Raw genomic sequence first — 25,504 nt, 5'->3', positions numbered from 1 at the left:
GAGACAAGTGAGGTATCAGGTGTTGGAGGCAGAACAGAGTCCCGAGGCTAGTCCCCAGTGTCAAAAGTACTGAGTTATGAGGAAAGGCTGGAGAAATTTAGGCTCCTCAGCCTGGTAAGGAGGTTTGAGAGATGACTGTACAGAAAGATACAAGATAGTGAATGGATGGAAACATTCTTCTGGAAAAATTACTGTAGATTAATCAAGTTGTAAAAAGGAATATTTAGAGCTGAGATCAGGAGGTGGTTCCTCTCATGATGGGCTCATTAAATTGGGAACCAGCGTGGAGACAGCGTGAGCTGAAATTGTTTATCCCAGTTAAACTCCGAGCTGAGCCATTTGCAGGACTACTGTCCGGCTACACTAAGGCCACATCACACTAACAATGTCCGATCCTATAGAGAATGACATCTGATTGAAACTTGACTATGTCCAGCTCACTGGCTGCAGATCTACAGTGCAGACTATGAAAGCACAAGATGATAACAGTCTTTAACCCATAGATAATCCCATCAATGCTTGTATCAATGTCAGCTGACAAAGATCACCACCCTTAACACAAATTACGCAGAAATTAGGCTTTATATTTCAACTTGTATATAAAAATATTCTTTTCAAGTCAGTCCAACTTTAGGAACTCCACAAAAACACCCCAGTTTATTTAAAACTAAACACAGTGCAGACTCAATGCTTTATACAAGAGGCAACAAATAATTGATGCTCCAGTTATTAACTGCATCACCCCCAGTGCAGTAACAGCCCATACCAACAGCTCCCTGCTGCTGGCTCATTGACACAATGATAAAACACAGGATCCAGCTGGAGACGATTGGGGTGGGTTAGGGAACCTTCATGATGCCTTCATGGTGTGGAAAAGAAGGACGAGGCAAAATATAACAAAGTCAAATCCTGCTGGAAATCTGAAATAAAAACAGAGCTGAGAAGAGTCAGCGGGTACGTTCTGTCAAAGGGTTTAACAACTGAAGCTTTAATGTGTCCATTCTTTCCTCAGACACGGACTGTCCAAGCAGTCCCAGCATCTTCCAGTTTAACACATTTCAATTTGCAATTCCATCCAATCATGGGTCTAGGAAATCAAATGAGGGAGGGAGATTATCAAGGGGGGGGGGGGAGAAAGGGGAGAGAGAGAGGGAGGAGGGCAGGGAGAGAGAAAGGGGAAATAGAGAGAACAAGGGAGGGAGGTAGGGGGAAAGGCAGACATAGATGGGAAAGAGACAAACAGGGAGAGAGAGAGAGAGAGGCAGGCAAGGGGAGGGAGACATACAGACAAGCAAGGAGAGAGAGACAGAGGCAAAGGGGGAGAGAGAGAGAGACAGGCAAGGGGGGAGGGGGAGAGAGAGACAGGCAAGGGGGGAGGGGGAGAGAGAGGCAGTTAACGAGAGAGAGAGAGAGATAAGAGGGCAAGGAGAGAGAAAGGCAGAAAGGCGGGAGAGAAAGGAGTGGTGGTGAGAGGGGGAAGAGAGGTGAAGGATAGAGGAAAGGGAGAGGAGACAGTGAGTGACAAGTAGGCGCCGCCCTGCCCGTGGTCCAATCATGCAGTGGGAAATTCCGAGGTCTGATTGGTGGATCATGAAGAGCGCAGCTCTCTGATCTGATCCTCATTACTGTCTCTCAGTGGAATCCTATCATCTTACTCAGAGTCCTCAGTCCCACAGCTGCCTGTGGTCCATCAGCCATGCCCAAGATCAGAATGCGAATGGATTGGCGTGAATAACAACATCTTTGATGTGGACATCAGTCAGTGGTCTGAATGTCTTCTCATTCACCGGCAGCTTCTCCAGCTCATCGAGAGTCTCCAGCCCATCGATTACCCTGGGGGTAAGGGGGAAGAAGAGAGAGAGAGTGTATGAGGAGAGATACATAGTCTAGGGTTGTATTTCCAGGAAATTAGGTGGTTAATGGGTGATCCGATCAAAGTTTTCAAGATATTAAGGTGAACATTTTGAGTGGAGAGAGAAACTATTTCCGCAGAGGCTAGGACTAGGTGTCATGGTGTAAAAATTAGAGTGAAATTAGGAAACACTTTTACACACAAAAGGTTGGTACAGGTTTGGAACTCTCGTCCACAAATGGCAACTGATGCTAGATTAATCGTAAATTTTAAAACTGAGATTGATAGATTTTTGTTATCAAAGGTATTAAGCGACATGGAGCAGAGGCAGGAATGTGGAATAAGGTCACAGATCAGCAATGATTTCATGGAATGGTAGAACAGGCTCGAGAGGCTCAATGGTCTCCGCCTATTCCTATGTTTGGGACTATTACACAAGCTGCTCACTATTGGGAGTGTAAAATGAGTGCAAATTCAAGTTGTAATCTTTAACACCTCGGAACAAAGGAAGGCCCCAGGTGGTTTTGCTACGGTCATACTTATGGGCTCTGATAATTGTAAAAGGCAAACGACTATTGACTTTTGACCTGAATAAATTCAACAGGTTTTCCTAGGTCAGGCAGGCTGACAGGAAGAAAGGGACCAGCAAGCAGAGCTTCGCAACCTGACGAGGGAGAAAAGCAACTGTTTTCAGATCACTGATACAGCAAAAGGCCAAGACTTAAAAAGTTGAGGTTTGCGAAGGAGAAAAGACAACGGGGGGCACAAGAGATTGCCTTAATAAAGGAAGTCCAAGTCAAATGTGCTCGGAAGAAGTGAGTGAAGAGGACATTGGCTTTGAGAAGGACACTAGGAGATCCAACCCATTGCGACTGGGAGGAATTTGGGACAATAAACTGCAAGGATACCTTTTCGATGAGAACACTGTTTAACATACAAATATGGTGTGGGGTTTTCAAGTGTATTAATAAGTTAACAGGAAATACCTTTCTCTGTAATTTAGTGTATTAGCTACCTACTAAGTACTATTTAGTTATTGTTGATTTTTAGTTTCGTTATTATCGTAAAAGTCTTGAAATGTGAAATCTTTCCGTGTAATTCTTTAATCGGTCTTGGGAGTTCATATCTCGTTTTAAAACAGCCTCTACTGAGGTTGTAACACTATTAACAGGCAGACATGATCAGTGAACACAAATGGGCGGCACAGTGGCGCAGTGGTTAGCACTGCAGCCTCACAGCTCCAGGGACCCGGGTTCGATCCTGGGTACTGCCTGTGCGGAGTTTGCAAGTTCTCCCTGTGTCTGCGTGGGTTTCCTCCGGGTGCTCCGGTTTCCTCCCACATGCCAAAGACTTGCAGGTTGATAGGTTAATTGGCCATCATAAATTGCCCCTAGTATAGGTAGGTGGTAGGGAAATATATAGGGACAGGTGGGGATGTGATAGGAATACGGGAATAGTGTAGGATTAGTATAAATGGGTGGTTGATGGTCGGCACAGACTCGGTGGGCCGAAGGGCCTGTTAAAGTGCTGTATCTCTAAACTAAACTCACCTCACAGCTCCTCTTTAACGCAAAAGCTAAATTCAGAGCTCATAAACCAGCTTAACAGATTCAGGCCCCGCATTGCACAGGAAACTCCCACTGCAGTTTACAAATAACACTAATTCATGATTCATGTGTGGGCCAGCCCACAAGCCCAGTCCACACACCCGTCTCCCGCTGGCCCACAGGCCCAGAACACACACCTGTCCCTGCAAGCCCGCACACTCGAACCCCACCAGCCCACATGACTGGGCCACACTGACTCACACACACCCGGCATGTATCTATATTAATATATGACATACATTGTGGCTTTCAGAAGGTTGAAGAGGTGTATGCAGGGGAATGTGTGAAAGATACAAATTACACTTCCAATCACCAGGCATCATTGTTGTTACCCACTGTGTTCGATAGTATGGGTAGATATCAGGCGGTAGAGGCACACCACTCAATGGATGATGCTCAGATTACTTATAGAGAAGATCAGCGCCGCTGTACGTGGGGGAATATCTAAGGCAAGGTACAGCGTAACTCTGCTTATGTAAATGTGTCACACTGTAATTACACACGTCTGCTAGTTGGTGGTGCTGTAGTAGCTCTGGGCAGGGTAAATACAGAGTAACACGTTTACATGGGCAATTCCCATTATAAATATAGACAAAGAAACATATTATACCAGTAATTTATTATGCTATTGTCCAAAAGGAACAACCTGATCAGTGGGAGGCAGGCGCTTGTGTTGTGGCTGTTCTGGTGTTTTTTTTATTCTGCACATTCCCCTGTGTGAACAGAGAAGCTGAACAATGCAGTCAAGGAGCTAGCATCTGCAGGAAGATCTTATATGAACAAACCTACTTGCCAAACACTGTGTACTTCATGTCCAGTTGAGGCTGCTTCCCATATGTGAAGAAGAACTGGGAACTATTGGTGTTGGGACCACCGTTTGCCATGGAAATGACCCCTCGGACATTGTGCTGAAATAGAGCATAAACAGGTAGATGAATTGAGCCACGCTCTGGAGGCCAGGGCCACTGGCAGGGAGCCACACTCTGAGATTCAGGTCACTCCCTGAAAACCAGACTTTGAAATCAGGGTCACTCCCCGGGAACCCCACTCTGATGAGACAGAAGGTTTATAAATAAAGTATTTATTCACCTTAAGATGTTCATTTATCTCATCTTCAAACTTTCTCCCCCAGATACTGGATCCTCCTTTCCCAGTGCCTGTGGGTAAAAACAACAGCGCAGGCAAGTAACCAGAGAAAAACTGTATTTATATTGCACCCTTAAAATCATAAAACATCCCAAGGCGCTTCACAGGATCGGTTGCAGCGGCAACTGGATGCACTTAGGAGCATGCAGGTGGCAGAAAGTGTCATAGACAGGAGTTTTAGAGAAGTGGTTACACCCAAGGTGCAGGCAGATAGATGGGTGACCGCTAGAAGGGGCAGACAGACAGTGCAGGAATCCCCTGTGGCTATCCCCTTCTCTAACAAGTATACCGTTTTGGATACTGTTGGGGGGATGACCTATCAGGGGAAATCAGCAGCAGCCAGAGAAGTAGCACCACAGCTGGCACTGTTGTTCAGCAGGGAGGGACAAAGCGCAGAAGAGCAATAGTTATAGGGGACTCTATAGTCAGAGGCACAGATAGGCACTTCTGTGGACGTGAAAGAGACACCAGGATGGTATGTTGCCTCCCTGGTACCAGGGTCAGGGATGTCTCTGAACGGACAGGGGGCGTTCTGAAGGGAGAGGGTGAACAGCCAGAGGTTGTGGTACACATCAGTACCAATGACATAGGCAGGAAGAGTGACGAGGTCCTGCAGGGGGAGTTTGGGGAGTTAGGTAGAAAGTTAAAAGACAGGACCTCTAGGGTTGGAATCTCAGGATTACTCCCTGTGCCACGTGCCAGTGAGGCTAGAAACAGGAGGATAGTGCAGCTAAACACGTGGCTGAACAGCTGGTGTAGAAGGGAGGGTTTCAGATATCTGGATCATTGGGATCTTTTCAGGGACAGATGGGACCTGTACAAGAAGGACGGGTTGCATCTAAACTGGAGGGGCACAAATATCCTGGCTGCGAGGTTTGCTAGCGTCACTCGGGAGGGTTTAAACTAGTGTGGCAGGGGGGTGGGAACCAGAGCAGTAGGACAGCAAGTGAAATAAATGAGGGGGAACTAGTAAATAAGGCCAGTAAGACTGAGAGGAAGAGCAGGCAGGGAGATGTTGCGGAGCACAGCGGGACTGGTGGTCTGAAGTGCATGTGTTTCAATGCGAGAAGTATAACAGGTAAGGCAGATGAACTTAGAGCTTGGATTAGTACTTGAAACTATGATGTTGTTGCTATTACAGAGACTTGGTTGAGGGAAGGACAGGATTGGCAGCTAAATGTTCCGGGATTTAGATGCTTCAGGCGGGATAGAGGGGGATGTAAAAGGGGTGGGGGAGTTGCATTACCGGTTAAGGAGAATATCACAGCTGTACTGCGGGAGGACACCTCAGAGAGGTCATGCAGCGAGGCAATATGGGTGGAGCTCAGGAATAGGAAGGGTGCAGTCACGATGTTGGGGGTTTACTACAGACCTCCCAACAGCCAGCGGGAGGTAGAGGAGCAGATATGGAGACAGATTTTGGAAAGATATAAAGGTAACAGGGTTGTAGTGGTGGGTGATTTTAACTTCCCCAATATTGACTGGGACTCACTTAGTGCTAGGGGCTTGGATGGGGCAGAATTTGTAAGGAGCATCCAGGAGGGCTTCTTGAAACAATATGTAGATAGTCCAACTGGGGATGGGGCAGAATTGGACCTGGTATTGGGGAATGAGCCCGGCCAGGTGGTCGAAGTTTCAGTGGGGGAACATTTCGGGAACAGTGACCATAATTCCATAAGTTATAAGGTACTTGTGGATAAGGATAAGAGTAGTCCTTGGGTGAAGGTGCTAAATTGGGGGAAGGCAAATTATAACAATATTAGGCAGGAACTGAAGAATTTAGATTGGGGGCGGCTGTTTGAGGGTAAATCAACATCTGACATGTGGGAATCTTTCAAACGTCAGTTGATTAGAATCCATGACCAGGAAGTTCCTGTGAGGAAGAAGGATAAGTTTGGCAAGTTTCGGGAACCTTGGATAACGTGGGATATTGTGAGCCTAGTCAAAAAGAAAAAGGAAGCATTCGTAAGGGCTGGAAGGCTAGGAACAGACGAATCCCTTGAGGAATATAAAGACAGTAGGAAGGAACTTAAGCAAGGAGTCAGGAGGGCTAAAAGGGATCATGAAAAGTCATTGGCAAACAGGATTAAGGAAAATCCCAAGGCTTTTTATACATATATAAAGATCAAGAGGGTAACTAGGGAAAGGGTTGGCCCACTCAAGGACAGAGAAGGGAATCTATGTGTGGAGCCAGAGGAAATGGGCGAGGTACTAAATGAGTACTTTGCATCAGTATTTACCAAAGAGAAGGACTTGGTGGATGATGAGCCTAGGGAAGGCAGTGTAGATAGTCTCAGTCATCTCATTATCAAAAAGGTGGTGGTGTTGGGTGTCTTGCAAAGCATTAAGGTGGATAAGTCCCCAGGGCCTGATGGGATCTACCCCAGAATACGGAGGGAGACAAGGGAAGAAATTGCTGGGGCCTTGACAGAAATCTTTGCATCCTCATTGGCTACAGGTGAGGTCCCAGAGGACTGGAGAATTGCCAATGTTGTTCCTTTGTTTAAGAAGGGTAGCAAGGATAATCCAGGAAATTATAGGCCGGTGAGCCTTACGTCAGTGGTAGGGAAATTATTAGAGAGGATTCTTCAGGACAGGATTTACTCTCGTTTGGAAACAAATGGACTTATTAGCGAGAGGCAGCATGGTTTTGTGAAGGGGAGGTCATGTCTCACTAATTTGATTGAGTTTTTTGAGGAAGTGACGACGATGATTGATGAAGGAAGGGCAGTGGATGTTATCTATATGGACTTCAGTAAAGCCTTTGACAAGGTCCCTCATGGCAGACTGGTACAAAAGGTGAAGTCACACGGGATCAGAGGTGAGCTGGCAAGATGGATACAGAACTGGCTCAGTCATAGAAGACAGAGGGTAGCAGTGGAAGGGTGCTTTTCTGAATGGACAGATGTGACCAGTGGTGTTCCGCAGAGATCAGTGCTGGGACCTTTGCTCTTTGTAGTATATATAAATGATTTGGAGGAAAATGCAGCTGGTCTGATTAGTAAGTTTGCAGACGACACAAAGGTTGGTGGAGTTGCAGATAATGATGAGGATTGTCAGAGGATACAGCAGGATATAGATCGGTTGGAGACTTGGGCGGAGAAATGGCAGATGGAGTTTAATCCGGACAAATCTGAGGTAATGCATTTTGGAAGGTCTAATGCAGGTGGGAAGTATACAGTAAATGGCAGAACCCTTAGGACTATTGACAGGCAGAGAGATCTGGGCGTACAGGTCCACAGGTCACTGAAAGTGGCAACGCAGGTGGATAAGGTAGTCAAGAAGGCATACGGCATGCTTGCCTTCATCGGTCGGGGCATAGAGTATAAAAATTGGCAAGTCATGCTGCAGCTGTACAGAACTTTAGTTAGGCCACACTTAGAATATTGCGTGCAATTCTGGTCGCCACACTACCAGAAGGACGTGGAGGCTTTGGAGAGGGTACAGAGGAAGTTTACCAGGATGTTGCCTGGTCTGGAGTGCATTAGCTATGAGGAGAGGTTGGATAAACTCGGATTGTTTTCACTGGAACGACGGAGGTGGAGGGGCGACATGATAGAGGTTTACAAAGTTATGAGTGGCATGGACAGAGTGGATAGTCAGAAGCTTTTTCCCAGGGTGGAAGAGTCAGTTACTAGGGGACATAGGTTTAAGGTGAGAGGGGCAAAGTTTAGAGGGGATGTGCGAGGCAAGTTCTTTACACAGAGGGTGGTGAGTGCCTGGAACTTGCTGCCGAGGGAGGTGGTGAAAGCAGCAACAATAGCGACATTTAAGAGGCATCTTGACAAATACATGAATAGGAAGGGAATAGAGGGATATGGGCCCCGGAAGTGCAGAAGGTTTTAGTTTAGGCGGGCATCAAGATCGGCGCAGGCTTGGAGGGCCGAATGGCCTGTTCCTATGCTGTACTGTTCTTTGTTCTTCCAACAAAATGTGACACTGAGATATTGGGACAGGTGACCAAAAGCTTGGTCAAAGAGGTATGTTTAAGCAGTGTCTTAAAGGAACATACATACATAGGAACAGAGAGAGATGGAGAAGTGGAGAGATTTAGGGAGGGAATTCCAGAGCTGAGGGCACAGGCGGCTGAAACCACAGCCACCAATGGTGGGAAAGTTACCTGTCGGGTCTCCGGTCTGCACAATGAAGCCTTTGATATTGCGGTGAAATAGGCACCCATTGTAGTAATCACTAGCACACAGCGCCAGGAAATTCTACAGTCAGGAGGGAAAACAGGAGTACAAATCAGTGTTACCGGGAGGAAGGGCACAAGTGAAAACTGCAGCTCTCTACCCCAGTGCTATACAGTGTATAGTACCTGTACCCATCATCAGATCAGAAAAAGGAGTAGGCCATTCGGTCCCTCAAGCCTGCTCCGCCATTCAATAAGATCATGGCTGATCTAATTGTGGCCTTAACTCCACTTTCCTGCTTGCCTCCCCTTAACCCTCGACTTACTTGTATATCAAAAATCTGCCTTACTAAGCCTTGAATATATTCAATGATCCAGCCTCCACCACTCTCTCGGGAAGTCAAACCCAAAGATTAAAGACCCTCTGAGAGAAGAAATTTCTCCTCATATGAACATACGAATTAGGAGCAGGAGTAGGCCATTCGGCCCCTTCGAGCCTGCTCCGCCATTTAATTAGAACAAGCCTGATCTGTTTGTGGACTCAACCCCACTTTCCCGCCTTCCCCGATACCCTTTGACTCCCTTGTTAGTCAAAAATTTATCTACTTTTGCCTTGAAAACATGCAATGACCCTGCCTCCACTGCTCTTTGGGGAAGAGGGTTCCATAGACTCATGACCCTCAGAAACAAAATTTCTCCTCATTTCCATCTTAAAAGGGCGACCCCTTATTTTTAAACTGTGTTCCCTAGTTCTGGTCTCTTCCACAAGGGGAAACATTCTTTCAACATCCACCCTGTCCAGTCCCCTCAGGATCTTGTATGTTTCAATAAGATCACCTCTCATTCTTCTAACCTCCAATGGATACAGACCCAACCTGTCCAGTCTTTCTTCATAAACGATAACACCCCCCATGCCAGGTATCAGTCGAGTGAACCTTCTCTAAACTGCCTTTAATGCATTTAGAATCTTTCTTAAATGAGACCAGAACTGTACACAATACTCCAGATGTGGTCTCACCAATACCCTAGACAACTGTAACAAAACATCCCTACTTTTCTGTTCCATTTCCCTTGCAATAAACGACAACATTCCATCTGCTTTCCTAATCACTTCTTTTATCTGCATACCAACCTTTTGCGCTTCATGTACCAGGACGCCCAGATCCCTCTGTACCTCAAGAGTTCTGCAATCTCTCTCCATTTAAATGACATGCTGCTTTCCTATTCTTCCTGCCAAAGTGGAGAAGTTCACATTTTCCCACATTATACTCCATTTGCCAAATTTTTGCCCACTCACTTATATTTCGCTCATCTCCCTCTTAAAGGGTAGACCGTTATTTCGAAACAGTGGCGCAGTGGTTAGCACCGCAGCCTCACAGCTCCAGTGACCCGGGTTCAGTTCTGGGTACTGCCTGTGCGGAGTTTGCAAGTTCTCCCTGTGTCTGTGTGGGTTTCTACCGGGTGCTCCGGTTTCCTCCCACCTCCAAAGACTTGCAGGTTGATAGGTAAATTGGCCATTATAAATTGCCCCTGGTATAGGTAGGTGGTAGGAGAATGGTGGGGATGTGGTAGAGAATATGGGATTAATGTAAGATTAGTATAAGTGGGTGATTGTTGGTCGGCACAGACTCGGTGGGCCGAAGGGCCTGTTTCAGGGCTGTATCTCTAAATAAAATAAATAAATAGTTCTAGATTGCTTCATGAGGGGAAACATCCTTTCAGCATCTACCCTGTCAAGCCCCCTCAGAATCCTATGCTTCAATAAGATCACCTCTCATTTTTTTTAAACGCCCTTGAGTATAGGCCCAACCTATTCAACCATTCCTGATAAGACAAACCTCTCATCCCAGGAATCAGCCCAGTGAACCTTCTCTGAACTGCTTCCAATGAAAGTATATCCCTACTTATCAGGAGGCCAAAACTGAACCCAATACTCTAGGTGTACTAGTAGCTAGTAGTACTCTAGTAGCAAGACATCCCCACTTTTATACTCCATCCCCCTTGCAATAAAGGCCAACATTCCATTTGCCTTCCTAATTACTTGCTGTAGCTGCATGCTGACTTGTGATTCATGTACAAGGACACCCAGATCCCTCCTCTTTATTTGCTCATGGGATGTGGGCGCCGCTGGTTCAGCCAGCATTGATCGCCCATCCCTAATTGTCCTTGAGAAGGTGGTGGTGAGCTGCCTTCTAGAACTGCTGCAGTCCTTGGGGTGTAGCACTGTTAGGAAAGGTTCCAGGATTTTGCCCCAGCGACAGTGAAGGAACGGCAATATAGTTCCAAGTCAAGATGGTGAGAGGCTTGGAGGGGAACTTGCAGGTGGTGGTGTTCCCATGTGTTTGCTGCCTTTGTCCTTCCAGGTGGTAGAGGTCGCAGGTTTGGAAGGTGCTGTCGAAGAAGCTTTGGTGCATTGCTGCAGTGTAGATGGTACACACTGCTGCCACTACACGTCAGTGGTGAAGGGAGTGAATGTTGAACATGGTGGATGCAGTGTCAATCAAGGGGGCTGGATTTGCCCTGGATGGTGTTGAGCTTCTTGAGTGTTGTTGGAGCTGCACCAATCCAAGAAAGTGGACAGTATTCCATCACACTCCTGACTTATGCCTTGTAGATGGTAGATGGGCACTGGGGAGTCAGGTGGTGAGTTACTCACTGCAGAATTCCTAGCCTCTGACCCACTCTTGTAGCCTCAGTATTTATATGGCTGGTCCAGTTCAGTTTCTGGTTAATGGTAACCCCCAGGATGTTGATAGTGGAGGATTCAGCAATGGTAATGCCATTGAACATCAAGGGGAGATGGTTAGATTCTCTCTTGTTGGAGATGGTCATTGCCTGGCACGAATGCTACTTATCGGCCCAAGCCTGGATGTTGTCCAGGTCTTACTGCATCTGGACATAGGCTGCTGCAGTATCTGAGGAGTTGCGAATGGTGAACATTGTGCAGTCATCAACGAACATCCCCACTTCTGACCTTATGATGCAGGGAAGGTCATTGATGAAGCAGCTGAAGATGGCTGAACCTAGGACCTGAAGAACTCCTGCAGTAATGTCCTGGGACTGAAATGATTGACCTCCAACAACCACAACCATCTTCCTTTGCGCTAAGTATACACCAACCTGCAGAGAGTTTTCTCCATGATTCTGACTGACTCCAGTCTAGGGCTCCTTGATGCCAGACTCAGTCAAATGCTGTCTTGATATCAAGGGCAGTCACTTTTACTTACCTGCAGAGTTCAGCTCTTTTATCCATGTTTGGACCAGTGAGCAGGTTATTGCTAAGCAAGTGCCGCTTGATAGCACTGTCGACGAACCTTTCATCACTTTACTGATGATCCAGAGTAGACTGATAGGGCGGTAATTGGTCGGGTTTGATTTGTCCCACGTTTTGTGCACAGGACATACCTGGGCAATTTTCCACATTGCCAGATAGATGCCAGTGTTGTAGCTGTACTGGAACAGCTTTGCTGGGTGGGAGGGCGGGGTGGGTTGCTAGCTCCGGCGCACAAGTCTTTAGTACTATTGCGAAGGTTGTCAGGGCCCATAACCTTTGTAGTATCCGGTGCCTTCAGCAGTTTCTTGATATCACACGGAGTGAATCGGATTGGCTGAAGACTGGCATCTGTGATGCTGGGAACTACAGGAGGAGGCCGAGATGGATCACCCACTCAGCACTTCTGGCTGAAGATTGTTGCAAATACTTCAACCTCGTCTTTTGCACTGAAGTGCTCGGTTCCCCCATCATTGTGGGTGGGCATATTTGTGGAACCTCCTCCTCCTGTCAGTTGTTTAATTGTCCATCACCATTCACGCCTGGATCTGGCAGGACTGCAGAGCTTAGATCTGATCCGTTGGTTCTGAGATTACTTAGCCGTGTCTACTGCATGCTGCTTACGCTGTTTAGTATGCAAGTAGTCCTGTGCTGACACTTCATTTTGAGGTATGCCTGGTGTTGCCGGTGAGGCAGGACATACCCTGGGATGGTGATGATGGTGTCTGGGACATTGTAAAGTATGATTCCGTGGGTATGACAATGTCAGGCTTTTGCTTGACTAGTCTGTGGGACAGCTCTCCCAACTTTTGTACTAGCTCCAGATGTTAGTAAGGAGGACTTTGCAGGGTCGACAGGGCTGGGTTTGCCGTGGTTGTTTTTGGTGTCTCGGTTGATGGTTTCATATCCTTCCTCAGGCTTTGTAGTAGTTTGATACAACTGAGTGGCTTGCTGCTCTATTTCAGAGGGCATTTAAGAGTCAACCACATTGCTGTGGGTATGGAGTCACATATAGACCAGACCAGGTAAGGACAGCAGATTTCCTTCCCGAAAGGACATTCGTAAACCACATGGGTTTTTACAACAATTGACAATGGTTTCATGGTCACCACTAGACGAGCTTTTAATTCCAGATTTCTTCATTGAATTCCACCATCTGCTATGGTGGAATTTGAACCCATGTTCCCAAAGCCTGGGGCTCTGTGTTGCTAGTCTAATGACATTACCACTATGCCAACCCTGTATCGCAGCATTCCAAAATCTCTCTCCATTTAAATACTCTGCTGTCCTATTCTTCCCAGCAACGTGGACATTTAAATTTTATTTAAATTTAAGATACTAGCTTCTGACCCTCAAACTGAATGTGAAATTCTAGAGGATCCTTTACTATAAGGTCATGAACTAATCCTGCCTCATTACACATTACCAGGTCTAAAATATCCTGCTCCCCGGTTGGTTCCAGAACGTATCATTTGAAGGAATTGTCCTGAATACACTCCATGAACTCATCTTCCAGGCTCCCTTTGCCAATTTGATTCGTCCAAACGAAATGAAGCTAAAAATCAACCATGATTATTGCAGTACACGTCTTACAAGCCTCCATTATTTTTTGATTTATACTCTGTCCGACAGTGTAATTACCATTAGGGCACCTATAACCTACTCCCACCAGCGACTTCTTTCCTTCACTATTTCTTATCTCCACCCAAAATGATTCTACATCTTGATCTTCCGAGCCAGTGTTATACAGTACTGTACCCCAATGTTACAGTGCCAGACCTGTCCCCACCAGTACTGTACCCCAGTGTTACAGTGCCAGACCTGTCCCCACCAGTACTGTACCCCCGTGTTAGTGACAGACCTGTACCCACCAGTACTGTACCCGTGTTACAATGACAGACCTGTAACCACCAGTACTGTACCCCAGTGTTAGTGACAGACCTGTCTCCACCAGTACTGTACCCGTGTTACAGTGACAGACCTGTCCCCACCAGTACTGTATCCCAGTGTTAGTGCCTGACCTGTCCCCACTAGTACTGTACCTCAGTGTTACAGTGCCAGACCTGTACCCACTAGTACTGTACCCGAGTATTAGTGACAGACCTGTACCCCAGTGTTACAGTGTCAGACCTGTACCCACCAGTACTGTACCCCAGTGTTACAGTGCCATACCTGTACCCACCAGTACTGTACCCCAGTGTTAATGACAGACCTGTACCCCAGTGTTACAATGCCAGACCTGTACCCACCAGTACTGTATCCCAGTGTTACAGTGCCAGACCTGTCCCCACCAGTACTGTACCCCCGTGTTAGTGACAGACCTGTACCCACCAGTACTGTACCCGTGTTACAATGACAGACCTGTAACCACCAGTACTGTACCCCAGTGTTAGTGACAGACCTGTCTCCACCAGTACTGTACCCGTGTTACAGTGACAGACCTGTCCCCACCAGTACTGTATCCCAGTGTTAGTGCCTGACCTGTCCCCACTAGTACTGTACCTCAGTGTTACAGTGCCAGACCTGTACCCACCAGTACTGTACCCCAGTGTTAATGACAGACCTGTACCCCAGTGTTACAATGCCAGACCTGTACCCACCAGTACTGTATCCCAGTGTTACAGTGCCAGACCTGTCCCCACCAGTACTGTACCCCCGTGTTAGTGACAGACCTGTACCCACCAGTACTGTACCCGTGTTACAATGACAGACCTGTAACCACCAGTACTGTACCCCAGTGTTAGTGACAGACCTGTCTCCACCAGTACTGTACCCGTGTTACAGTGACAGACCTGTCCCCACCAGTACTGTATCCCAGTGTTAGTGCCTGACCTGTCCCCACTAGTACTGTACCTCAGTGTTACAGTGCCAGACCTGTACCCACTAGTACTGTACCCGAGTATTAGTGACAGACCTGTACCCCAGTGTTACAGTGCCAGACCTGTACCCACCAGTACTGTATCCCAGTGTTACAGTGCCAGACCTGTCCCCACCAGTACTGTACCCGTGTTAGTGACAGACCTGTACCCACCAGTACTGTACCCGTGTTAGTGACATACCTGTCCCCACCAATACTGTACCCGTGTTAGTGACAGACCTGTACCCACCAGTACTGTACCCCAGTGTTACAGTGACAAACCTGTACCCACCAGTACTCTACCCATGTTACAGGGATGGACCTGTACCCACCAGTACATTACTCCAGTGTTACACAGTGACAGACCTGTACCTACCAGTACTGTACCCGTTACACACTGACAGACTTGTACCCACCAGTACTTTCCCCTAAGGTTCTACAGTGACAGACTGGTACCCACAAGTACCGTACCCGGGTTATGCAGTGACAGACCTGTACCCACCAATACGGTACCTCAATTTTATACAGTGACAGACCTGTAGCCACCAGTACTGTACTTGAAGTCCAGCAGGGAGAAAGGAAATAGATCCCAATGGGATAAATTCAAGAACTTAGAAACAGGAAGAGGCCATTCAGCCCCTCGGGTTTGTTCCACCTTTCAATGAGATCACGGCTGATCTGTACTTCAACTCAATTTACCCGTCTTTGCTCCAAATCACAAGATACCCTTACCTCAAAAAAAACACACTCAATCTTGAATAGACATCCAGCACCTACAGCTTTTTGGGAGACTGTTCCTGATTTCGACTACACTTTGTGCGAAGGACAGCCTTGTGATTTAACTCCTCAATGGTCTATTATTGGTTCGGATTTTAAGGTTCATAGATTCTTACAGCACAGGCTGGGCAAGCTGGCCCATCAGGTCTCTGCTGGTTCTCTTATTGAGCTATCTAAATATGTCCCACATCACAGCATGTTTCCCCATAACCCTGAAATTTGGTCCTCTTCACATACATGTCCAATTGCTTTTTGGATTACTACTTCCAGATCTTAACAACCCTCTGTGTGAAAACATTTCTCCCAATTTCCCCCAGCTTTTTTTTGCCAATTATTTTAAATCTGTGCCCTCTGGTTACTGACCCGCTTATCAGAGGAAACAGTTTTGCCCTATTTGCTGTATGAAAACCCCTCATAATTTTGAATACCTTTAATTGGTTGCCCCTTAACCTTTTCTGCTCTAAGAACAATCCCACTTTCACCAATTTCTCCACATAACTGGACTCCCTCATCCCTGGTGTCATCCTCTTCTGCACCCTCTCCAAGGCCTTTCCATTCTTCCTAAGGTGTGGTGCCTAGAATTGTACATAACACTCCAGCTGAAGCCCAATCAGTAATTTGTAAAGGTTTAGCATGACTTCCTTGTTTTTGTATTCTGTGCTGGAAATACTCAGCAGGTCTGGCAGCATCAGCGAAGAGAGAAAAATATAACGTTTCAGGTCGATGACCTTTCATCAGAACTGTTCTGATGAAAGTATTTCCAGCTGTTTTTGTTTTTATATCAGTTAACTACTGTTCTCTTCCTCCTACCCAATCTACTTGATCAATTGTGCCACCTAACTAGCAGAGACATGTGAAGTCCAGGAAAAAAACATCGCAGTGGAAGCAACACAGGCTACTGGCAGGCAGAGCAATACTGAACCAAGCACCAGCACCTTAACACCAGTACCAACACCCGCACCCATACCAGTACCCGCACCTGCACCCGTACCAGCACCAGCAGCCGTACCAGCACCCATACCCAAACCCAGCACCCGTACCAGCACCCGTACCCAAACCCAGCACCAGTACCCATACCTGCACCAGCACCCGTACCAGCACCCATACCCAAACCCAGCACCCATACCCGTACCAGCACCCATACCCAAACCCAGCACCCGTACCAGCACCAGTACCTGTACCAGCACCCGTACCCAAACCCAGCACCAGCACCCATACCCGTACCAGCACCCATACCCAAACCCAGCACCAGTACCAACACCAGCACCCATACCCGTACCAGCACCCATACCCAAACCCAGCACCCATACCCGTACCAGCACCCATACCCATACCCATACCAGTACCAGCACCCGTACCCAAACCCAGCACCAGCACCCATACCCATACCAACTAGCATTAGCGAGCAGAGACACCCACCTCACAGGCCCGGGGTGTCCGCTCACAGAACAGTTCCACCTTCATGTCTCCCAGCTCCGTGCGGATGGTCAGCGCCTGAAACACAGTCACACAATCAAACACCAACCCGTCACCAGGGCAACAAACCCAGCCCCATCCCGTAATCCCGACTACCAACCCTCACTGACCATCACGCTCCCCGGCACCCAACTTCCGGTCCTTTGGTATAAACTCTCCGCCCGAACCTACTTCCGGTCCCGCCGGATAAATCCTCCGTTCGGAGCCATTTCCGGCCCGTCATGAAAACCGCTCGGGTTTCATTTACATAGAAATATAGAATCATAAACATTTACAGCACAGAGGAAGGTCATTCGACTCATCCTGATTGTGGCAGCCAGAAAAAGAGCTCTCTAGCCTAGTCCCACTGTCCTGCTCGGTCCGTGGCCCTGTACATTACGGCACTACAGGTATTTTTTAAATGAGTTGAGGGTTTCTGCCTTAGGCAGTGAGTTGCAGATCGCCATCACCCTCTGGTGAAAAAACAACTCCTCAACACCTCTCCAATTCATTTATTCAGATCACTTTAAATTTATGCGCCTGGTTATTGATCTCTCAGTCAAGGGAAATCACTCCTTCTGAGGAAATCTCCCCTCAGCCTCCTCTGTTCCAAAGAAAAACAACCCCATCCATGCCTCGTGGTCCATGTCCTTGAGGATGTGGAAAGATAGAGTATTGGCACTTGCACCAGTGTCAATCTTCACTCCCAGCCTTATTGGGGCAGATGCTCTGGAGTCTTGTTAAGGGAATCGACCTGTTGTTAAGGTGATCGTGTGAAACAGCTGTTCAGCCGTAGTGTCTTCACCTTGATCCACCTCATCCATTTTGGTCAAGCATTCCCCCATGTCGTGAATGGGTCTATGCTTCTGGCAATGCTTGGAGGTGTCTCATCTCCCTTCGCCTCTGGGTGGTGTACTTCTGCGGTTTGAACACTGCTCACTCTGGCTTCGCCCCGTGTTCCTGCTGCTGGATCTTCTGCAAAGTTTGGCCCAGTACCATATTACCTGCATAGCTTGCACATGTCTGCATATGCCAGGCATCTATGTGGTTGGTGGGAGAGCCTGCAGTTACTGCACACGTTGTTCTGCCTCGGTGCCTTGGAAATGATACCCTAAGGTTTGCAAACACTGTCTCCCTGTGATAATTGTCTCGCATCTGCGTCTCTCGTGTAGCATACTCCCTATGCCATGTCCCTTTGGCTTTTCCAGGAGGTCTTTCTGGAACGCCTTTAGGAGTGGAGGCGATCACCGACTCCATAATTCGTTCTGAGAGTTCAGTATCAGAGAAGTCGCATTCTCTTGCTTTCTCTCTATTATTAATAAAGTTGTCTAAGCTCTTGTTGGCTTTCTGTCCACACAGCATGAGTTTCAGGCAGTGTACTCAGAAATTAACTTTAATCTCAAGCTGATGGTTCGATCAGACCTTCGTTTCCTATGGCAATCTTGATTTTGATCACCTGTTTCTCAGCATCCACAACTTTGTGGTCTAGGAAACATAGTTCAATCCTCAGTTTAAACAATTTGAATTCTCCTGGGACATCAGGTGCTTTCCAGTCCATCTCTGGAAATTTGCCTGCCATTGTCTAAGCCTCTACTCTTTTCTCCCCCAAGGAGCAAACATTGCTTTGAAAGTTGCAGCAAGCTGCGATGTCTGTGGAGCTGAGCAGGAGCCGCGCCCTGAGCTGTGCCGCTACAGTGCGGGTTCGTGACCTTGCAGGCGGGAGGGGCCCTGACGTTGGGGTCTCCTAATGGTGCGAAAGTGCAGCAACTGCGGGAAGGGATCCACGGCAAACATGACACTGCTGTGATCTCTGCAGCTGAAACTGCTGATAATTTTGTCTTGATGCTCAGGGCAAGACTGGGAGTGCACCCAGATCACCTTCAATTTCTACTCACACTGTTGCTCTCCTGATGTGAGAGCTGTGATCCGGTCGTACAGCTTCAGTAAGGGCCTCTGACTTGAACTGTTGTTTTCAGCTGCTGATCAATGCTGTCGACTCACTACCACTGCCACCATATTGTATTATCTCTGTCTAGATTAATACAAACAAAACTGAAGGGCAGGCATAAAGGTTGAATGCAGAGCTTTAATGGAGACTTGTTGCTTCAGCCTACATATGCTAACTGTCTGTGCAGGAGAACTGAATCATGTGATATTGCATCACTTTCTGTAATGACATACATATTAGCATAAATATATTTAAATGATTATATTTAACATGATAAATGCACTATTACAACAAGTATCCCATATACTTCTTGACCACCTTATCTGCCGGTCCTGCCACCTTCAGGGATCTATGGGTATGCACTCCATGTCCCTCTGTTCCTTTAGACTTCTCAGTATCCCACCATTTATTGTGTATTCCCTTGCCTTATTTGCCCTCTCCCAAAAAACTCAATAATTCAACTCAGTTAATCTGGAATAAAAAAGCTAATATCAGTAAAATACCAATGAAACTACCAGATTGTTGTAAAAAACCATCTAGTTCACTAAAGGAAAAGAAATCTTCCATCCTTACCCGGTCTGTCCTACATGTGACTCTTAGCAATGTGGTTGCCTCTTAACTGCCCACTGAAATGGCCTATAAGCCACTCAGTTGTAATAAACTAGTAGGGAAAAGTCTAGTAAGAATAGAATGGGACGGACTAACCACATTGATCCATGCACCTGAATCCACAAAGGCACTCCCTCCCCACTCATCTGGTGATTTGTGTTAAGATTTGGACAGTATGACATAGTCATGTGAACAGGATAATACCGATCAATGTCTCAGACTCCTTCATCATTATCCTTGGGTATGTCCTGTCTCACCGGCAGGACAGACTGACCAGAGGTGTTGGCACAGTGGTATACAGCCAAGAGGGATGCCCTTGTGAGTCATCAACATTGACTCCTGACCCCATGAAGTCTTGTAGCATCAGGTCAAAAATGGGTAAGAAATCCTCCTGCTGATTACCACCTCATTAATGAATCAGTACTCCTGCATGTTGAACACCACTTGGCAGAAGCACTAAGGATAGCAAGGGCACAGAATGTACTTTGGGTGGGGCACTTCAATCTCGATCACCAAGAGTGGCCTGAACTATTTGCAATCTATATTAATAACTTGGATGAAGGGACTGAGTTCATTGGAACCAAATTTGCTAACGATACAAACAGGGGTTGGCAACGTGGACATCAGTGTCCGTGGTAAAGATTTTGAGGTCCGTGACTGGTAATTTCAGGAATGAGAAATTTCTCATTGACGTCTTCTTTCCAGATAAGTCCGACTTCAAAAAAATTCACAGCCATCAGTTTCACAGTTGACAGGTTTTTAGAGCAGGAACAGCGGTTTGTCTGGAATTCGGAAGCCACTGTTACTGCTCCAAAACCCTGTCAGCTGTGAAACTGAAGGCTGTGAACTTTTTTTAAAAACTGACCAATCACAAAGCTGCTCTGGAGAGAGTTCCCGCTCTCTGCAACTGTCAGAGAGAGAGAGATAGACAGACAGAGGGGAGAGGGGGGCGAGAGAAAGGGAGGGAGCGGGAGAGAGGGGGATAGAGAGAGAGAGGCAGAAAAAGAGGAGAAAGGGGAGGGAGAGAGTGGATGAGGGGAGAGAGAGAGTGGGGGAGAGAGATAGGGGAGAGAGAGAGAGGTAGAGAGAAGGGAGAGAGGGATGGACAGAGGGGGGGGAAGAGGGAGAGAGGGGAGAGAGCTGGACACAGAGGGGAGGGGGTGAGAGATGGACACAGAGAGGAGAGAGAGAGAGAGGGGTGAGAGATGGACACAGAGGGAGAGAGAGAGAGAGGGGTGAGAGATGGACACAGAGAGGGAGAGAGAGCATGGCATCAGGTCAAACATGGACAAGGAAATCTCCTGCTGATTACCACCTACACCACCCCCCGCTCTGCTGATGACTCAGTACTCCTCCATGTTGAGCATCACTTGGAGGAAGCACTGAAGGTGGCAAGGGCACAGAATGTACTCTGGGTGGGGGACTTCAATGTCCATCACCAAGAGTGGCTCGGTAGCAACATTACTGACCGAGCAGGCCGAGTCCTAAAGGACATAGTTGCTAGACAGGGTCTGCGGCAGGTGATGAGGGAAAAACATACTTGACCTCGTCCTCATCAATCTGCAGATGCATCTGTCTGTGACAGTATTGGTAGGAGTGACCACCGCACAGTCCTTGTGGAGACAAAGTCGCATCTTCACATTGAGGATACCCTCCATCATGTTGTGTGGCACTACCACCGTGCTAAATGGGATAGATTTCGAACAGATCTAGCAATGCAAAACTGGGCATCCATGAGGTGCTGTGGGCCATCAGCAGAAACAGAATTGTACTCAACCACAATCTGTAACCTCATGGCCCAGCATATCTCCCACTCTACCATTACCATCAAGCCAGGAGACCAACCCTGGTTCAATGAAGAGTGCAGGAGGGCATGCCAGGAGCAGCACCAGGCATACCTCAAAATGAGGTGGCAACCTGGTGAAGCTACAACCCAGGACTACTTGCATGCCAAACTGCGTAAGCAGCATGCAATAGACAGCTATGTGATCCCATAACCAATGGTTCAGATCTAAGCTCTGTAGTCCTGCCACATCCAGTCGTGAACGGTGGTGGACAATTAAACAGCTAACTGGAAGAGGTGGCTCCACAAATATCCCCATCCTCAATGATGGGGGAGCCCAGCACATCAGTGCGAAAGATAAGGCTGAAGCATTTGCAACAATCTTCAGCCAGAAGTGCCGAGTTGATGATCCATCTCAGCCTCCTCCTGAAGTCACCAGCATCAATTCGATTCATCCATGTGATGTCAAGAAACGACTGAAGGCATTGGATACTGCAAAGGCTATGGGCCCTGACAATATTCCGGGAATAGTACTGAAGACCTGTGCTTCAGAACTTGCTGCACTCCTAGCCAAACTGTTCCAGTACAGCTAGAGCACTGGCATCTGTCTGGCAATGTGGAAAATTGCCCACATATGTCCGGTACACAAAAAGCAGGACAAATCCAACCCAGCCAATTACCACCCCATCAGTCTACTCTCGATCATCAGCAAAGTGATGGAGGTTGTTATCGACAGTGCCATCAAGCGACACTTGCTTTGCAATAACCTGCTCGCTGAAGCTCAGTTTGGGTTCTGCCAGGGTCACACAGCTCCTGACTTCATTACAGCCTTGGTTCAAACATGGACAAAAGAGCTGAACTCCAGAGGTGAGATGAGAGTGACTGCCATCTAGGAGCCCTAGCAAAACTGTAGTCAACGGGAATCGGGGGAAAACTCTCCGCTGGTTGGCGTGATAGCTAGCGCAAAGGAAGATGGTTGTGGTTGTTGGAGTTCAATCATCTCAGTTCCAGGACATCACTGCAGGCGTTCCTCAGGGTAGTGTACTAGGCCTATCTTCAGCTGCTTCATCAATGACCTTCCTTCAATCATAAGGTCAGAAGTAGGGATGTTCGCTGATGATTGCACCATGTTCAGCACCATTCGTGACTCCTCAGATACTGAAGCAGTCCGTGTAGAAATGCAGCAAGACCTGGACAATATCCAGGCTTGGCCTGATAAGTGGTAATTAACATTCGTGCCACACAAGTACCAGGCAATGACCATCTCCCCTTGACATTCAATGGCGTTACGATCGCTGAATCCCCCACTATCAACATCCTGGGGGTTACCATTGACCAGAAACTGAACTGGAATAGCCATATAAATGCCATGGCTACAAGTGCGGGTCAGAGGCTGGGAATCCTGTGGTGAGTAACTCACCTCCTGACTCCCCAAAGCCTGTCCACCATCAACAAAGCACAAGTCAGGAGTGTGATGGAATGCTGTCCACTTGCCTTGATGGGTGCAGCTCCAACAACACTCAAAATGTTTGACACTATCCACTACAAAGCAGCCCACTTGATTGTCACCCCATCCACAAACATTCACTCCCTCAGCCACCGACGCACAGTGGCAGCAGTGTGTACCATCTACAAGATGCACTGCAGCAATGCACCAAGGCTCCTCAGACAGCACCTTTCAAACCCGTGACCTCTACCAACTAGAAGGACAAGGGCAGCAAATGCATGGGAACACCACCACCTGCAAGTTCCCCTCCAAGTCACACACCATCCTGACTTGGAACTATATCGCCGTTCCTTCACTGTCCCTGGGTCAAAATCCTGGAACTCCCTTCCTAACAGCACTGTGGGTGTACCTACCCCAAATGGACAGCAGCAATTCAAGAAGGTGGCTCACCACCACCTTCTTAAGGGCAATTCGTTATGGGGAATAAAAATGCTGTCCTCGCTAGTGATGCCCACATCCCATGAATGAATTAAAAAAAAGTTGGCTATAGACTTTATATACAAATTAATTGCCCCCACGTCCTTGGCCGAGTAAATGTTTCTGTCACATGCCTGCAGTGCAATATGTTGGTGCCTATCCCAAAATACGAAGGTAAGTGGGAAAGCAAATTGTGTTGAGGACACAAAGGCCACAATTTTACCGGTACACTGCGAGTCCTGACATTGGGACTGAATGCAGGTCCCGGGCGTGCGCGGGTGGATGGTGGAATCACCATCCAATGGCAGGACCACCATCCAATGAAAGACAACAGCCTGCCAATCAGAGGGCTGGCAGCTCTGCAGCCTTGGCAGCACCACTGATAGAGGTGGCCGCTGCTGAGGCTGCAGGGAGAAGGAGAGTGCGCGTCCATGTTTAGGCGCCCTCGTACGGCTGGGAAGAAATTTTTTGAGGTGTCGAGGTTGGGCAGGCAGGCCCCGGTGATCAGAGGTGTGAATTCTCCAGCGTCAGAGCCGCGAGGATGGCATTGCCGCTGGAGGGTCCCCTCCTTGGGACATGGAGCTTCTGGGAAATGTAGCCGGTATCTCTCCACGTGGCGGGGGGCTGTTCTGACGGCAGTAAAATCTCAGCATCGTGGTATAATGGCCATCACTAGGCCAATTAATTGGATTAATTGGCTGCCTGCAGACCGGAGGTGGGAAGTCAAGTCACTGCTGAGAATATCCCATAGCGGTGGAACATGTCGGGCTACCCTCCCAGCACTATTTTACCATCCTTCCCACCTCCCAGCCCGTCTCCATTGGGCTGGTAAAATCCAGCTCATGGGCAGAACTTTGGCAGATGCAGTATAATGTGGGAAAATGTGAGGTTGTTCACCCTGGTAGGAAGAATAAAAAGGCAAAATATTATTTAAACGGCGTGAAACTACAGAATGCTGCAGTACAGAGGGATTTGGGTGTCCTCGTATATGAAACACAACAAGGTTAACATGCAGGTGCAGCAAGTAATTAGGAAGGCAACTGAAATGTCAGCCTTTATTGCAAAGGGGACGGAGTATAAAAGTAAGGAAGTCTTGCTACAACTATACAGGGCATTGGTGAGACCCACCTAGAGTACTGTGTACAACTTTGGTCACCTTACTTAAGGAAGGATATATTTGCATTGGAAACAGTTCCGAGCAGGTTCACTTGGCTGATTCCTGGGATGAAGGGGTTGTCTTCTGAGGAAAGGTTAAACAGGTTGGGCCTAAACTGCTTGGAGTTTAGAAGAATGAGAGGTGATCTTATTGAAACATACAAGATTCTGAATGGGCCTGACAGGGTAGATGCTGAGAGGATGTTTCCCCTCGTGGGGGAATCTGGAACTAGGGGACACAGTTTCGAAATAAGGAGTTGCCCATTTAAGACAGAGATAAGGAGGAATTTCTTCTCTCAGAGGGTCTTTAATCTTTGGAATTCTGTACCCCAGAGAGCAGTGGAGGCTGGGTCATTGAATATATTCAAGGCTGAATTAGACAGATTTTTGAAATATAGGGGAATCAAGGGTGATGGGGAACAGGCAGGAAAGTGGGAGTTGAAGCCTAGGACAGATCAGCCATGATCTTATTGAATGGTGGAGCAGACCCGAGAGGTCGTATGGCCTACTCTTGTTCTTATTTCTGATGTTCTTACGTAGCAGTACTACTGACCAAGCTGGCCGAGTCTTGAAGAACCTATCTAATAGATGGGGCCTGTGCCAGATAGTGGGAGAACTAACCAACTTGACCTCGTCCTCACCAATGTTCCTGTCACAGACACATCTGTCCACGACAGCATTGGTACGAGTGACCATCACACATTCCTTGTAGAGACAAAGTCCTATCTTCACACGGAGGATACTCTCCATTGTGTTGTGTGGCACTACCACTGTGCTAAATGGGATAAATTCAGAACAGATCCAGCAGCTCAAAACCGGGCCATCAGCAGCAGCAGAATTGTACTCAAACATAATCTGTAACCTCATGACCCGGCATATCCCTCACTGTATCATTACCATCAAGCCAAAAGATCAACACTGGTTCAATGAGGATTGCAGGAGTGCATGCCAGGAGCAGTACCAGGTGTACCTAAAAATGAGGTCAACC

At 47.5% G+C, this 25,504-nt stretch overlaps 1 protein-coding gene across 3 annotated transcripts; it reads right to left on the bottom strand.

Moving 5' to 3' along the window:
• Nucleotides 1–572: 572 nt before the first annotated feature.
• LOC137363989 (peptidyl-prolyl cis-trans isomerase-like 3) lies at nucleotides 573–17,812 on the bottom strand. 3 transcript variants are annotated; one of them, XM_068027482.1, is made up of 6 exons: nucleotides 17,733–17,812; nucleotides 17,062–17,136; nucleotides 8,726–8,819; nucleotides 4,549–4,616; nucleotides 4,249–4,367; nucleotides 573–1,833 (listed from the first exon to the last, which is right to left on the bottom strand). In XM_068027482.1, exons 1-6 carry the CDS (start codon nucleotides 17,742–17,744, stop codon nucleotides 1,707–1,709), a joined length of 495 nt encoding a protein of 164 aa, XP_067883583.1. In that variant the 5' UTR covers nucleotides 17,745–17,812; the 3' UTR covers nucleotides 573–1,706. The 3 variants fall into 3 exon arrangements, with proteins under 3 accessions (XP_067883583.1, XP_067883584.1, XP_067883586.1); XM_068027483.1 differs by lacking the exon at nucleotides 17,733–17,812 and adding an exon at nucleotides 17,229–17,294 and having other exon boundaries at nucleotides 574–1,833; XM_068027485.1 differs by lacking the exon at nucleotides 17,733–17,812 and adding an exon at nucleotides 17,219–17,237 and having other exon boundaries at nucleotides 574–1,833.
• Between the last annotated feature and the right edge of the window lie 7,692 nt (nucleotides 17,813–25,504).

This window comes from Heterodontus francisci, unplaced genomic scaffold (assembly GCF_036365525.1).
Source record: "Heterodontus francisci isolate sHetFra1 unplaced genomic scaffold, sHetFra1.hap1 HAP1_SCAFFOLD_674, whole genome shotgun sequence".
NCBI lineage: Eukaryota > Metazoa > Chordata > Chondrichthyes > Heterodontiformes > Heterodontidae > Heterodontus > Heterodontus francisci.
This window is presented reverse-complemented; position numbering and strand designations above follow the sequence as displayed.